Source organism: Pimephales promelas, chromosome 18, assembly GCF_988280905.1.
Source record: "Pimephales promelas chromosome 18, fPimPro1.hap1.1, whole genome shotgun sequence".
In the NCBI taxonomy this organism is placed as follows: domain Eukaryota; kingdom Metazoa; phylum Chordata; class Actinopteri; order Cypriniformes; family Leuciscidae; genus Pimephales; species Pimephales promelas.
In genome coordinates, this window is record NC_142786.1 from 19300009 (window position 1) to 19316784 (window position 16776).

The 16776-nt window shown below is 40.4% G+C and overlaps 1 protein-coding gene across 2 annotated transcripts in view; it reads left to right on the forward strand.

Annotated features, from left to right (window-relative positions):
• Positions 1 to 16776, forward strand: part of eif3hb (eukaryotic translation initiation factor 3, subunit H, b) — a 105449-nt gene that overhangs the window by 6721 nt on the left and 81952 nt on the right. For both annotated transcript variants that reach the window (XR_016147387.1, XM_089122971.1), the window contains exon 2: positions 12865 to 13021. Coding sequence is in view for 1 of the 2 variants with exons in the window: in XM_089122971.1 (XP_088979097.1) it covers positions 12865 to 13021 (157 nt within the window). In the remaining variant the exon portion in view is untranslated. The remainder of the gene's footprint in view (positions 1 to 12864; positions 13022 to 16776) is intronic.

Consider the following 16776-nt stretch of genomic DNA (forward strand, 5'->3'; position numbering starts at 1 on the left):
TTTATAGCATTTTCTCACAATACTTGATATAATTAAACTGATCAATTTGATGGCGGACCCAGAAAGTTTCAAACGACAATCACCAGTGAAAACTAGAGACTTGAAAAAGTCAATAGACTTCGGAGTTGGCTAACTTGCGAAAAAAAGAGACTGCAAGCAGCCTATGTGAAAACAAGAATAATATTGGAAGGGAATGCTATGTCATGCAATGCTGACGCTGTTAACTTTAACAATTTGATATAATTGGTAATATTAAATAAATATTTGTAATATAATATTAATAAGTATAATTTGCACGGTTTTGTGTGATATGATATGCGATTTTTAGATTTAATCAGTGCGATGTATTGCAGTGTCAGAACCAGAACAAAAGTAGATGTTTGTTGCTTGTTCAGATGACATTTTCCGGTGAAAATTATTATGTTGGTCATACTTCCAAAAACAACGTGTTCAACTGCGCTGTGCCGTGTCGAAGTACAACTCACATAAAGTTGATAATTACGCAAATAAGAGGAACAACTGCAGATTTGCAGCTTTAAAGGGTTAGTTCACCCAAAAATGAAAATTAAGTCATTAATTACTCACCCCCATGCTGTACCAACCCCGTAAGACCTTCGTTCATCTTCGCGTTCAATAAAAGAAAAATAACGACTTTATTCGACTTTTCAGACTGATCTCATGAAATTGTATGACACGCCAATTCGTATTTCCATTTCCATTATATATAAATATATGACCTACCCCAACCCCGTCCCTAAACCTACCCGTCACTGGGGTTAATAGCATTTATGAGTCTTCCCCTACCATCCTAGGAAAAAAAATATCGCTCCCCAGATGTAGATCTATATTTTGCTTCGTTTTGCTCGGACATTTAACGCCGTGTTACACAGTTACACAGTTACACCTTTATATTCAGCAAATCATCATGTTCAACCAACAGAACTCAATAAAGGCTGGACAAACTAGTGTAGACAATAACTTGTCTATTTTATTCAGGCTAGTCAGCAGTGCAAAGACAGTTCACCCGAAAATAAAGTAAGCTAAAATATTAATATCGCAGTTAGATCGGCGGCTAAACCCGCGTCAGGCTGACCGGGAGAGGGAGAGAGAAGCGGCCGCCGCCAGCATCTGACTTGCCTTCTTGTGGGTTAAATTAATGACTCTGAAGAACTGGGCTGGGTGGACTCAATAGATGAAGGAAGTGGCGTGTCTTCTTCCTCAACTCTCACTTTTTTCCAAATAGCACATTAAAGAAAGTTGTTTGGCCATTATTATGGCGCCGCCGAGCGTTATCCTATCGGAACCCTCAGCAACCATAGCAACCAATAAAGTTCCGGAGGGAGGCTTACAACTTGCTTCGACAGTTGAAATTTCTATGGCTTGTTTGAAAACACTGATTGATCGTTATTATGTTTAAATACCTTTCCGTAAGTTGTACTGTATCTTTAAATAAAAACTAAAGTAACATGATCGGTTTACTTGAACTAAGAAGCAACGATCTGTGATCAGAACCTAAGAGCTGATTTATCAATAACTTTATCAATTTATCAATAACAACTTTCATATCAAAAGTAATACTTTTAAAGTAAAAGTATTTTTCTCTGTGTGAGAGCGTGTGAAAAGTGTCAAATGCGTTAAGCGCCTTTCAGACAGGACGCGGAATGCGCGACGCTGGCCGCTTGGTTCAACGTTGCCCTTCAGATACAACGTGATTTGCTATTTTACAAATAAAAAGTTGAACTATTTTGAACTTTAACCCCGGCGTGTGTTGATCGATGCAGGTCGACGCAGAAACAAAACATCCCTGCGCGTCGCGTGCGTATTCCGCATCCTGTCTGAAAGTCTCAAGCTTGAGTCTCAAGCTGAATGTGTGAGAGTTGGCAGCCCTGCGGGGATAAATCGTCGGGAGCGTTCCGTCATGCATGCTTCTACTCCATGTGAGGATTGTTTACATTAGACTAGTGCGCACTGCTGCATGCACAGTGCTTATACATGTGGGGATCGTTTAGGCTACATCAGAGTGCGTGCGTGTTTTGTGCAGCATGTAAGCAGTGTTTGAGCGGTTGATGGAAAATAAGATAATGGGCGCTCTAAAAGTCTAAATTCGAATCTATTATTTTTCACGGTATATTGAAGAGCCCGCGATAACAATATTGTGCATATTAATTACCGCGATTTATCGCATTACCGAATACCGGCACATGTCTAGTGTTGATATTATGCGTGTTGATAGCACACCAAAATTGGAAATACGAATTGGCGTGTCATACATGCGCCATTTCATGAGATCAGTCTGCTGGTTTTTAGACTATAAATTCTTTGTATTTTTAGGATCAAAATGACTGGTTCCTATCATCTAAATGGATAAATTCGACACGGCTAGCAGGTTAGGCAACTTCCCTCTGGCGCTCTTTATGACTAATGTGTTTAGGTATCTTTAAAACTGTGATTCACTCTTTCAACAACCTTTTGGTGGATTTTAGATGGTGACAGAAGGTGAGCGTGAGTGGAGCTTATATACGACCCTTGAGGGCCCTCTGAGAGCCGGGACCACAGTGACGGCGGGCTATGAAGTGCAGATTAACAGGCTGAGAGAAGAACTTGATTTGCCGTAAAGCTGGAGCACTTCTACAGCAAGCGTAAAAGATTGATGGCTGAGCTGGTGCCATGGGTGCACAATAAGATCTTGCTAGCAACTGGAAGAAAGCGAATCTGAGTTTCTTATTTGTCCTTCAGCATTTCTCACTGTGCTCTTTCTACGGCCAAAGTAGCAAACTCCGATTGGAAGATTTTTCTTTAGGTTTTGCTGGGAAATATTGCGTTGTGGCATCCAGAAGTCTAATTCCATCACCATTTCATATCTATAAACTCAATTTATAGCAATTTAATGTCTTTAAAGCATCTTTTAAAGCAGATTTCTTTGGTCCTACACTTTTAAAAATAAAGTGATGCCACAAAAGAAGCATTTTTGGTTCCCCAAAGAATCCCTTTTCCACCAAAGCATTATGAGAGCCCATTTGGAGCCGGTGTCTACTCGCGAACCAGTTCTTTGTGTTTCGGCAGCCAAAGAACCGGTTCCCGTCCAGGAAAATTGCTTCCAAAGTGGCACCAACTCTTTGCTGGACTAGAACCGTTCTTTTACCACGTCATGCTTATGTCGGGCTAAGACGTCAGGCGGCGTACACCGTGATGTAGCGACATCGTTCGCTCGGGTCTCTAGTCAGTGGAAAAACAAACCGGTTCTGAGAAGGTTCGCAAGTTAAACCAACTTTGAACCAGCGCCATTTCCGAACCAGTTCTGTTTTTGGTGGAAACGAGGTACTGGTGCTGAACTATTTTTTTCCAATTGTGAAGAACATTTGAAAAGAACCTTTTTCCTTTGAAAGTTTCCATGGATGTTAACAATTCTTTATCCAAATTGATCCATATCCACATTTATCACCATTTCATAACTAAAAACTCAATTTATTAGCCTGACTTCGTCACTTCACTTCGCCTGACTCATAGTCTATTCCGAATGTGAGACTGATACTGGTCCATAGGGCTTTGATTATGAGACGTGTCTTAAACGAACCAGGAAAAAAACAAAAAACTCTGCACTCAATTGGATAGTTTATAATTGGATATATTAAGTGCTCACTCTTCCGTGAGCAAATTTTTTTTAAATCCTTACTTGTCTGGTTTATACTTCTCTGAGCAATGTTTGAACTTTGTTTATTTAGTATTTAGCCCTCAGATGTAAGTCGTTTTCATCTGCTAAATGACTAAATGTAAATGTAAATGTTCACGGCAAGCACAGTTCTTTGTCCCAGACACAGCCGACGCGAGGGCGACAACACTTTTTGATCACCACTATTTTTTAATGTCGGCTTGGTGTCTCAGACTTGAAGAGCCTTGGGAGGCGCAGCTTTGTTTGATGCGTTGATGTAATTTCAACTGAAACAGGAAGCTAAGGCGGGACATATTGAATGGCTCCTCCCCCTTTTCAAAGAGCCAATAGTGTTTAGTTTTCCTCACAGACTGCGGTCGTACTTGACGGCTCCATGGAAGCGAATCCGAGCTCTGATGATACGTTGGATTCAATAGTAGAGGTGTGAATATATTTTAGCCATTTTATTCTTAACCACCGAACACACATCTCTGTGACGTGTCAATGGTCGCTTTGGTCAGGTGGTGTTTATAACATAGTTGGCGGAGCTTTAGATTCTAGAGAGCATTTGATTGGACAGAAGATGTGATTAGAAGCTGAAGTCGGCAGTGACGTCATAAAAATCCCTGATTCATTTTAGCGGAAGTGAGAGACTAAGTTTTGAATGCGTATATCTCCCAATTTTGTCATTGTTTTGGAACACAGCTTATTCATAACCTTAAGGCTAACATATTCATTCTAAAAGCTAAAAAACTAAAAATTTGATTTCAGTTCTGACACAAAGTAGATGTCCATCTGCTGGAAACTCATCCACCTTTTCTGATTAGTGTGCACCTTGCCGTAGAGTTTCTGCTCTTCCTCGTGACTTTGCAGTGTCTGAGTTTCGGTTGCTTGACATGTGGACTACAGGGACTAGCGCTCAATGCCTGCCTCATTCTCACTCTGGATCCCCGGTGACTTCGGCTTGGGTTAGAAATCACTCTCTCTACGACCTGTGAATGCCACTTGCTCTGAAACTCTCACAGTCACCTTGTCCCACTAAGACAATGAGCAAAGGCTTTGTCGAAACTTGACACATCCGGACATACGGCTGCTTTCCTCTCTGGCCATTTCTTTTTGTTTTTTAAAAAAAAATCTTCCAGTGCTTTTTTGCGAAGGACAAACCTATTTGAATCAATTTGTTAATTAGCTTTTTTTTTCTTTAGTCAGCATAAATTTTTCCATCTCATATTCATTGATTTTAGTCAGTGTTACTATCATATACAGTATATATATATATATATATGCATTTTATTATAGTGGGTACAAATAAATTTTAGGTGACGGGAGTGCACATAAATACTATATATATATATATAAATACATAATCTATATTATATTTACATATTTTATATATGAATAACACATTTTCTTGAATATATATATGTATCTTTGTGTATTTATATATACAAAATAATTATACACAGCACAAATATATTATGTAAACACAAACTTTTATGTTTGTGTGTGTGTGCTGTATATAATTATTTTGTATATATAAATACACACACGTATAACAAAATGTTTATATATAATATACGTAGATTATGTATTAATATACACTCACCGGCCACTTTATTAGGTACACCTGTCCAACTGCTCGTTAACACTTAATTTCTAAGCAGCCAATCACATGGCGGCAACTCAGTGCATTTAGGCATGTAGACATGGTCAAGACAATCTCCTGCAGTTCAAACCGAGCATCAGTATGGGGAAGAAAGGTGATTTGAGTGACTTTGAACGTGGCATGATTGTTGGTGCCAGAAGGGCTGGTCTGAGTATTTCAGAAATCTACTGGGATTTTCACGCACAACCATCTCTAGGGTTTACAGAAAATGGTCCGAAAAAGAAAAAACATCCAGTGAGCGGCAGTTCTGTGGGCGGAAATGCCTTGTTGATGCCAGAGGTCAGAGGAGAATGGCCAGACTGGTTCGAGCTGATAGAAGGGCAACAGTGACTCAAATAACCACCCGTTACAACCAAGGTGGGCAGAAGAGCATCTCTGAACGCACAGTACGTCGAACTTTGAGGCAGATGGGCTACAGCAGCAGAAGACCACACCGGGTGCCACTCCTTTCAGCTAAGAACAGGAAACTGAGGCTACAATTTGCACAAGCTCATCGAAATTGGACAATAGAAGATTGGAAAAACGTTGCCTGGTCTGATGAGTCTCGATTTCTGCTGCTGCAAATCTGCGGCAACTGTGTGATGCCATCATGTCAATATGGACCAAACTCCCTGAGGAATGCTTCCAGCACCTTGTTGAATCTATGCCACGAAGAATTGAGGCAGTTCTGAAGGCAAAAGGGGGTCCAACCCGTTACTAACATGGGGTACCTAATAAAGTGGCCGGTGAGTGTATATATATATATATACATACATATATACAGTATTTACGTGCAAATAATTCTTAAATATACATACATGCATGCATATTATATATTACAGTGGGTGCAAATAAAATGTTAGTTGATGGGAAAAAAACCTGGTGAAACCTGCTCTCCTGAAAACATTGATAACTAGACAATTGTAATAAAACATTGTCAATTCTTTATGCTTTCCTTTTCATTGTCCTTCCTTTTTAGTGCGGTATGCAAAGTGACTTCACAATGTATGCACACTTTTGATCACTGTTCACTTTAAACTCCCACCAAGGCATTATTGACTGAGTACAATGGGTCTTGACTAGCACTGTAGGCCTGGTTTAATATGACTAAAGCGACTGTCTCTTTGACCCGCTGGAGTCTTGCCTAATGTCCTAAGTGCTTGTTATTCACAAGCTGTCTGCTTTATTGATAATCAGATGGCAACCCGCCAATACAGCCATCAGCTGACAAGTCGAGACCCCTGCCATCGTCAAGTCAGCCAAAGCTCTACCTCTGGGTTAGGGCATTATGGGCATGAATGTTTGCTGTCAGGGTCCCGCGGTCTAATAATTATGTACGTTCTATGAGTAAAATTGGACCCCTGAAGATAGTCAATTTCAGTAATAAATTTGTTTGGATTGATTTCTCAACTCTTACAGGCTCTGTCAGTTTTTTCTTTTGGACCCCAAGAGTAGAAAAGTATATTTGGATAATTAAAAATTGTATATATGAAAAAAAAATTGTATAAATAATTGACAATGTTTTATTACAATTGTCTACTTATCAATGTTTTCAGGAGAGCAGATTTCACCAGGTTTTATTTTGCACTCCTGTCCCCAAACATTTTATTTGCATCCAGTATATACTGTATATATATATACACTCACCGGCCACTTATACCTGTCCAACTGCTCGTTAACACTTAATTTCTAAGCAGCCAATCACATGGCGGCAACTCAGTGCATTTAGGCATGTAGACATGGTCAAGACAATCTCCTGCAGTTCAAACCGAGCATCAGTATGGGGAAGAAAGGTGATTTGAGTGACTTTGAACGTGGCATGATTGTTGGTGCCAGAAGGGCTGGTCTGAGTATTTCAGAAACTGCTAATCTACTGGGATTTTCACGCACAACCATCTCTAGGGTTTCCAGAGAATGGTCCGAAAAAGAAAAAACATCCAGTGAGCGGCAGTTCTGTGGGCGGAAATGCCTTGTTGATGCCAGAGGTCAGAGGAGAATGGCCAGACTGGTTCGAGCTGATAGAAGGGCAACAGTGACTCAAATAACCACCCGTTACAACCAAGGTGGGCAGAAGAGCATCTCTGAACGCACAGTACGTCGAACTTTGAGGCAGATGGGCTACAGCAGCAGAAGACCACACCGGGTGCCACTCCTTTCAGCTAAGAACAGGAAACTGAGGCTACAATTTGCACAAACTCATCGAAATTGGACAATAGAAGATTGGAAAAATGTTGCCTGGTCTGATGAGTCTCGACTTCTGCTGCGACATTCGGATGGTAGGGTCAGAATTTGGCGTCTACAACATGAAAGCATGGATCCATCCTGCCTTGTATCAACGGTTCAGGCTGGTGGTGGTGGTGTCATGGTGTGGGGAATATTTTCTTGGCACTCTTTGGGCCCCTTGGTACCAATTGAGCATCGTTGCAACGCCACAGCCTACCTGAGTATTGTTACTGACCATGTCCATCCCTTTATGACCACTATGTACCCAACTTCTGATGGCTACTTTCAGCAGGATAATGCGCCATGTCATAAAGCTGGAATCATCTCAGACTGGTTTCTTGAACATGACAATGAGTTCGCTGTACTCAAATGGCCTCCACAGTCACCAGATCTCAATCCAATAGAGCATCTTTGGGATGTGGTGGAACGGGAGATTCGCATCATGAATGTGCAGCCGACAAATCTGCGGCAACTGTGTGATGCCATCATGTCAATATGGACCAAACTCCCTGAGGAATGCTTCCAGCACCTTGTTGAATCTATGCCACGAAGAATTGAGGCAGTTCTGAAGGCAAAAGGGGGTCCAACCCGTTACTAACATGGGGTACCTAATAAAGTGGCCGGTGAGTGTATATATATATATATATATATGCATGCATGCATGTATATTTGCAGGTAAATACTGCATGCATATATAAGTACATCATCTATATTAAATATGAATATGAATATTTTATATATGAATAGCACATTTTTTTATACACATGGATGTGTGTATTTATGTATGCAAAATAATTATACACACACACACACACACACACACACACACACACACACCCACACACACACACACACACACACACACACACACACACACATACACTCTAAAAAATGCTGTGTTGTTTCAACCCAATTTTGGGTAAAATATGGACATACCCAGCCATTGGGTTAATTTTTTTAATTACATTTTTAACCCAACATTTGGGTTTGTCCATATTTTACCCAAAATTGGGTTGAAACAACCCAGCATTTTTTAGAGTGTATATATACTGTATATTTACGTGCAAATAATTCTTAAATATATACATGCATGCATATATTTATTTATACAAAATAATTATACAAACACATATTATGTAAACACAAACTTTATTGAGGGAATGCATTGATGTCACTTTCCTGCCGGAACAACCCCCCTCAGCCTGACTGAGTGACAAAAGATCTGCTGTGTGACTGGATTTAATTTTTGAAACTGCGAAAATGCGACTAAAACGAACAATTTGATCAATTTAAACTAAATGTTGGACTAAGTATAGAGTTCCTTACAACTTACTAAAGATTCAGTGATCCATGGATATTGACATGCAGCCTATAGCAGTCTGTAAAAATATACCTCTTTTTTTTTTTTTCGATTTTTTTGTCAAATCTAGTTGTCCAGTCAATCGCAAAGCTCTTTCCCACTTTTTATATGTGTTGTTTGTTTATCGCGGCATTCACGCTGAAAACAAAAACAGCCGCTCAGTCTTTTACCTTTTATGCGCATACCCTATATAATTTTGCCTCCTGTAACCAGCTTTCAAAACCTATGTTCTCTTAGACTATGAGTCTACTAACGCATGTGTAAGTCCTATACATGACAAATATCTCATCTTATAAAATGTGTGGTCAGTACTGCCGCTCCTTAAGCCCATACTTTATTTTACTTTTGGATTTTATTCTAGTTTAATTTAATATAATTGTTTTAGTTCTAATTTATGTATATATTTATATTATTTATTATTTATAATTTAATTTAATTATTTAAAAATTCTGTTTATAAATTATTTTAATAATTGTATTATTCTATTCTATTCTATTCTATTCTGTTCTGTTCTGTTCTGTTCTATGTTTGGGGGGACACACAGTTCTGGAAATGTGATTATCCAAGTAATTTTGGCCCTACCTTGTGAGTGACAGAAAGGTATTTGGTATCTTCCACTATGAGAACTGGAGATTCTGGTTGTAAGTCTTTAACTTTCAGAAATTGCTTCCAAGCACAGGCTCTCCACGAGGGTCACGCTTTGAAGTTGAATGGATGGTGTGTTGTATTGATTTTTTCCACCCCATATTGGTTCTGTAATCCTGGCTAATCATTAGGAGATTTAAGCACAGGCCTATGTCAAAGGTTCCTGAACCAGGATCTTGTTAACCAGGTCTTTCCTTTGGGCCCCACTGACCTTTCAGCGCTGGTCCAATGAACACGAGTTTATCAGTGTATCTCTCCGCTATTTTTATTTGAAACCTTTAAGGGGTTTAACATAAGACGTTTTTTATTGTTGTTGTTAGGATTTAAATAAGGTTGCGCCTGCTGGTGGTCACAACTGAAAATCTATTATTGCGTTAGATGCCAGGCGTCCTGGACTCGGGGATCGATGCTGCTTTGTCGACAGATTCGCGCCCCTGCTGTGCTCGGCTGAAGATGAATTAGATTTTTCTATAAAAACGCAGAGCTTCGTCATTCGCCATTGAGCTTATCGCTGCCGTGTGGGATGCTTTACTCTTCACCTGTGCTATTTCATCCACTGTTATTACTGCGGCCCCACTCGCATTCTCCCATTCTCTATCTGTCCTCATCTGTTATCTATAGGGCACATTTCCAATTACAAATGGTTATGATGTGTATTAAAGTTTACGGATTAAAGATTGAGCTTTATTTTGTCCTAAATCCACCTGCTACCATATTCCTTTCATTCCTTTCATATTTCCAAGGAATTCCTTCAACCTTTATCATTTATACTCCAGACCATGCTTTCCAATAGACTATTATTCAGACATGATATACAAGCACAGCACACTTCCAGTCAAATTTCTGGTTACTAACTCTTTATTTGTTACTGCCATATGTCATGTTAAATAATAAATAAACAAATTACCTAAAACTATAATGAATTTGATTAATGTACATGTGTACAGTATATCTGGCTGTTTCCTTGCAGTAATTTAAAATCTTTCAGGGTGTTTTGCGAAGGGCAAACATCCCATTTTATGTACCACTTTGTCACTGATATTTACATCCCTGCATTGCGGTGCCAAACTTGTGCAGTGTAAAACGATGCATTGCTAGAAGATGCTTAACAATAGCAACAGACAGACAATAGTAATCAATGCTTGTAATGAATTACAATAATAATCAATTACAGCAATGTAATTGTTTATAAACGGTTATTTGAGAGGAAAAATGTCAAATGGTGACAGAAAACAAGACCACTGGAGTGAAGAAGAGACCGTTTCATTCTTACAGTAAACTTGATATGGTAAAGTCTGTGATTACATAAAATGAGGTTGTGCTTGATGAAGGCAAGGGAATAAAGCTGTGTTGCTTAGTACTATTCAGACAGGATTTATTTCTAAATGACATTTGAGTTACAATTATTGAAGTAAGACATCTTGCCATCAGCACTGTCGCTTAAAATATAATTTTATTCAAGGATCAAATTTAGCTTTATATCGGTTCTTTCGCACCGGGTACTCAGTAGAGATCAACCGATAATTGGTTTTCCCGATATTTAAGCATTTTCCCATTATTGGTATCAAATTAGACTTGGATGACTAACTTTTCTTAGCAGTTTATGCAACTTTGTTGCTGATCACATACAGAAAGACTAATTACTCCTAACCAGTGTTGGGAGTAACGCATTACAAAAGTAATACATTACTGTAACATATTACTTTTTGCTGTAACGCAGTAGTGTAAGGCATTACTAATCAATTTTCAGTAATATTTTACTCGTTACATGTTCAGTGAGGCTTGTATTACAGTTGTATAACAGTGTATTTTCTGCTTTTACTTCTTAAAGGCAACAGACTGTGTGAAAGTTTTAAAGTCTTTTAGTGCCAGTTCAGAGCGGTCGCGTCTGTAACATTGTTTTTTCCTCATAAATGCGAACACGAAAACTAAAATTAAATGAATATTTTAAGTTCTATGGAGACTGGAGAACCCTTCCTCATCCGATTTGCGCAGTGTAATTAACAGAATTGCAAAAAATATATTTTGCCTCCTATTTTTTTGTCACGCATGAATGTGTGTCTTTTTCCTAATGTTAAAAATAAAACATAGACTGATATTTGTCTAATGTCTCGAGTCCTTTAAGGAAGTAGCCTATATACGTTTCAATACATGTATTTTCTAAGAATTTTTATTTCAAGTTTTGACTGCAAATGTCATGTCCATAATGCTGGACTTCCCCAATTTTCAATAATTTATCCTCAACTAGTTTTGTGGTTAACTTCAAATGTTAACTTCAAATAATAGCCTAATTTAAAGATAAGGCAGCATTGGATCTGGATTGGTCGCAATTCTGTAGGTTCGTGGATCTGAGTCGTGTGGCGAATGGCGATTTCGGTTTCATATTGCATATCGTTACAGCCCAAAAGTTAAGTTCTACTTAGTTATTTTGGTGAAAGTAACTCAAAAGTATTACATGAGTAATGTAACGCATTACAATTTTGGGACAGTAATATTGTAAGGTAATGAATTACTTTTAAATAACAGTAACAAGTAATACCTAATGTATTACAGTTTGGAAGTAACTTGCACAACACTGCTCCTAACTAACTGCTAGTTGATCATACTAGTTCTTAAAGTGCAGTTTTAACTTGTTTATGCAAATATGAAGTTTAACCCAGGGTTTAGTACAATATTCAATGTTCAATGTTTAATGTCAGCATATGAATAAATAGAAGTATGAGAAGTGTGAAATGTGATTCTGTTAATCAGGGTTAACTACACTCTAAACAATGCTGGGTTGTTTTAACCCAACTTCAACTTTCACTTTCAACTGTACATTTTTTAACATTTCACATTGGGTTTGACCATATTTGACCAAAATTTGACAGCATTTTTTAGAGTGTAACTAGCTTCTGGAGAAAACATCAAACTTTGTTGCATAATTTTCCTGTTATCTCTTGAAAGCTGCTTTGATGCACTGTATTGTACAAATCGCTGTATAAATGAATGTGACTAGAGTGATAGTGTGAGTGTTAGTGGATGAATTTGATAAATGTTAATGTAGTTTTGTGTAGGGTTGCTTTTTTCACAGGTTCACATTTCTAAAGTTTACGTAGAGAGAACATAACCGGAGTTGTGTCGTGTTAGTGGACCCTAAGTTAATAACTAATTTTAAATAAAATTAACATTAACTGGAAAACAACTTTATTCTAGAGCTGTCATAAAGCCAAAACAATCTCTGTTACTTTAATTTCCTATTATCTCTATAAAGCTACTTTGGAACAATCTACATTGTTAAAAGCGCTATATAAATGAGGATGACTTGACCTGATGTTCAAGCATGTGTGTGTTGTGTTCCAGGTGGTGATGAAGATCATCAAGCATTACCAGGAGGAAGGTCAGGGCAGTGAGGTGGTGCAGGGGGTGTTGCTGGGGCTGGTGGTGGAGGACCGGCTCGAGATCACAAACTGCTTCCCATTCCCTCAACACACAGAGGATGACGCAGACTTTGATGAAGGTAAGGAAATAAAGCTTTGCTTCTTAGCACTATTCAGACAAGATTTATTTCTTAATGTTATAATTATTAAAGTAAGACATCTGCCATCAGTTTTGTCGTTTAAAATAGAATTTTATTCATGGATCAAATTTAGCTTTATATTGGTTCTTTCGCACTGGGTTGTCATAGGATCTCAGTAGAGATCAACCGATAATCGGACCGATTATTGGTCAATTACCGATATTTTTCCTGATATTTAAGCATTTTCCCATAATCGGATTCACCGGTAAATGGTGCTACAGAAATCAAACATTGAATAAATATCGGTTCTGTATATCGGTTAGCGAGACATAAACACAAATAATTGTTATCGGTAATAAAAAAATCAATATCGGTCGATCTCTAGTACTCGGTTATATGAACTTACCACTAGGGCGGCCCCCTGAATTTTTATATATTGTCAAAGGAGACTCATATATCGTACATCTTATCGCCCACCAATAATCATGCGGTGAATTATCATGACTGATATGATATTGACCAAAAATAATAAAAAAATACAATTCGAGCAGGCCTAATTGCTTTTTTAAAAAAGCGGATGTTGGTGTTTCACAAATGCAGTCACAAATGTAGCCTAAATTGTGCTAGGTTGAGCTAATTTAGTTCCTCCAAAAGGTGTTCAACTAAAATCAGTCGTAGTCATAGCGTAAAGCAGGTTCTTCTGCCAATATTTGAAGAGTTCAGATGCAAAAGCCTCTAAGTGCCCTTTGAAATTTTCTTCTAGAATGATGATTTTTATCAAGCTTGTACACTCTAAAAAATGCTAGGTTGTTTTAACCCAATTTTGGGTCAAATATGGACAAACCCGAAATGTTGGGTTAAAAATGTAATGTAAAAATTTAACCCAACGGCTGGGTTAGTCCATATTTGACCCAAAGTTGGGTTAAAACAACCCAGCATTTTTTAGAGTGTATATTTAAGTTCAGTGATTTCACTTAAATGGCAATGATAATTACCTATTAATTGTTATTTAAGTGAAATTACTGAACTTAAATATACAAGTTTGATAAAAATCATCATTAAAGAAGAAAATTTCAAATGGCATTTAGAGGCTTTTGCATCTGAACTCTTCATTTATAGTGACTATGAAAATGTATCTCCAGTGTAAAAGCTCCTATTGTATCAGAAATACCCATTAGAACTGATGCGACTCAGTTGACTTTCTCAGAAATAAAATTAATATATTTTCCGGCTTCCTGAAGAAATATTGAAATAATCATTATAAGCAGCTTTTGGGGAGAAAGCCAATGATTATATGACAGTGTTGAGATTATGTTTACGTTAAGCACTGTTGGAGTGCAGACACACAAATTAGAGTCCTGGCAATACTATGAATGCATTCACTGCTAGATAGTGATCCTGTTATTCCAGTTCAATGCAGATCGTTCTGCCTTAAATTGTGTCTGATAAGACTGTCAACAACTTTCTGATTTTATAAGCAGCCATTTGGTTAGAAATACCTTTTGCACTTTTCTTCCTCTTGTTCTTTTTCTTTCAGTTTGCCTAATCACACAGGTAGATGAAAAACCTGATGTATAAACCATCATAACCTCGAACTGTTGTGTTTTTAGCCCCATATTTTTATCTGCTAATCTGCTGTTGCATTATTGTCCAATTAGCCACAGTGTTTGAATGTGGGCCATTTGTATCTGACGGCAGATTTTCAATTATTGCTTAAGGGTCTGTCATATACAAATGGAAGATGGTCCTGTTATTCAAATTGGTGTTTAACCAGCTATAAAACTATGATATATTGTTTTATTTATTGCTGTTTAATGCAGTTTTGCACACAACATCAACATTAAAGGGATACTTCAGGATTTAGCATTAAGCTTTCTATTAGCAAAAAACCTGTAGTATTTTCAAATTACCATGCTTTCCACCCTCAAATCCCCCAGAGACGAGAGATTTCTATATTTTTTGTCTGGAAAAAATCCTCAGATGACGCAAAAATCATCATTTTTTGTCCAGAGGCTAAAGACTACAGTCAGTAGTAGGGTCTGTCCCGCATGTTCTCAACCCGCCCATAGAGGGTGGACGCAAAGTGTCAGTAAAAGTGACGCAAAGTGCCGTTCTCCCGCAGCCCTCACTCCTCCTGCTCGCCACAGTAAACATGACTCGTGCCGTTCTCTCGCGGCCCTCACTCGTCCTGCTCGCCACAGTAAACATGACTCGTGCCGTTCTCTCGCGGCCCTCACTCGTCCTGCTCGCCACAGTAAACATGACTCGTGCCGTTCTCATGCGGCCTTCACTCGTCCTGCTCGCCACAGTAAACATGACTCGTGCCGTTCTCTCGCGGCCCTCACTCGTCCTGCTCGCCACAGTAAACATGACTCGCGCCGTTCTCTCGCGGCCCTCACTTGTCCTGCTCACCACAGTAAACATGACTCGTGCCGTTCTCTCGCGGCCCTCACTCGTCCTGCTTGCCACAGTAAACATGACTCGTGCCGTTCTCATGCGGCCTTCACTCGTCCTGCTCGCCACAGTAAACATGACTCGTGCCGTTCTCTCGCGGCCCTCACTCGTCCTGCTCGCCACAGTAAACATGACTCGCGCCGTTCTCTCGCGGCCCTCACTTGTCCTGCTCACCACAGTAAACATGACTCGTGCCGTTCTCTCGCGGCCCTCACTCGTCCTGCTTGCCACAGTAAACATGACTCGCGCCGTTCTCTCGCGGCCCTCACTGGTCCTGCTCACCACAGTAAACATGACTCGTGCCGTTCTCATGCGGCCTTCACTCGTCCTGCTCGCCACAGTAAACATGACTCGCGCCGTTCTCTCGCGGCCCTCACTGGTCCTGCTCACCACAGTAAACATGACTCGCACCGTTCTCCCGCAGCCCTCACTCGTCCCGCTCGCCACAGTAAACATGACTCGCGCCGTTCTCCCGCAGCCCTCACTCGTCCCGCTCGCCACAGTAAACATGACTCGTGCCGTTCTCTCGCGGCCCTCACTCGTCCCGCTCGCCACAGTAAACATGACTCGCGCCGTTCTCCCGCAGCCCTCACTCGTCCCGCTCGCCACAGTAAACATGACTCGCGCCGTTCTCCCGCGGCCCTCACTCGTCCCGCTCGCAACAGTAAACATGACTCGCGCCGTTGTCCCGCGGCCCTCACTCGTCCCACTCGCCACAATAAACATGACTCGCGCCGTTCTCCCGCAGCCCTCACTCGTCCCGCTCGCCACAGTAAACATGACTCGCGCCGTTGTCCCGCGGCCCTCACTCGTCCCGCTCGCCACAGTAAACATGACTCGCGCCGTTGTCCCGCGGCCCTCACTCGTCCCGCTCGCCACAGTAAACATGACTCGCGCCATTGTCCCGTGACCCTCATTCGTCCCGCTCACCACAGTAAACATGACTCGCGCCATTGTCCCGTGACCCTCATTCGTCCCGCTCACCACAGTAAACATGACTCGCGCCGTTGTCCCGCGGCCATCACTCGTCCCGCTCGCCACAATAAACATGACTTGTGGCCCTCACTCGTCCCGCTCGCCACAGTAAACATGACTCGCGCCGTTGTCCCGTGGCCCTCATTCATCCCGCTCGCCACAGTTAACATGACTCGCGCCGTTGTCCCGCGGCCCTCACTCGTCCCGCTCGCCACAGTAAACATGACTCGCGCCGTTGTCCCGCGGCCCTCACTCGTCCCGCTCGCCACAGTAAACATGACTCGTGCCGTCCTCCCGCAGCCCTCACTCGTCCCGCTCGCCACAGT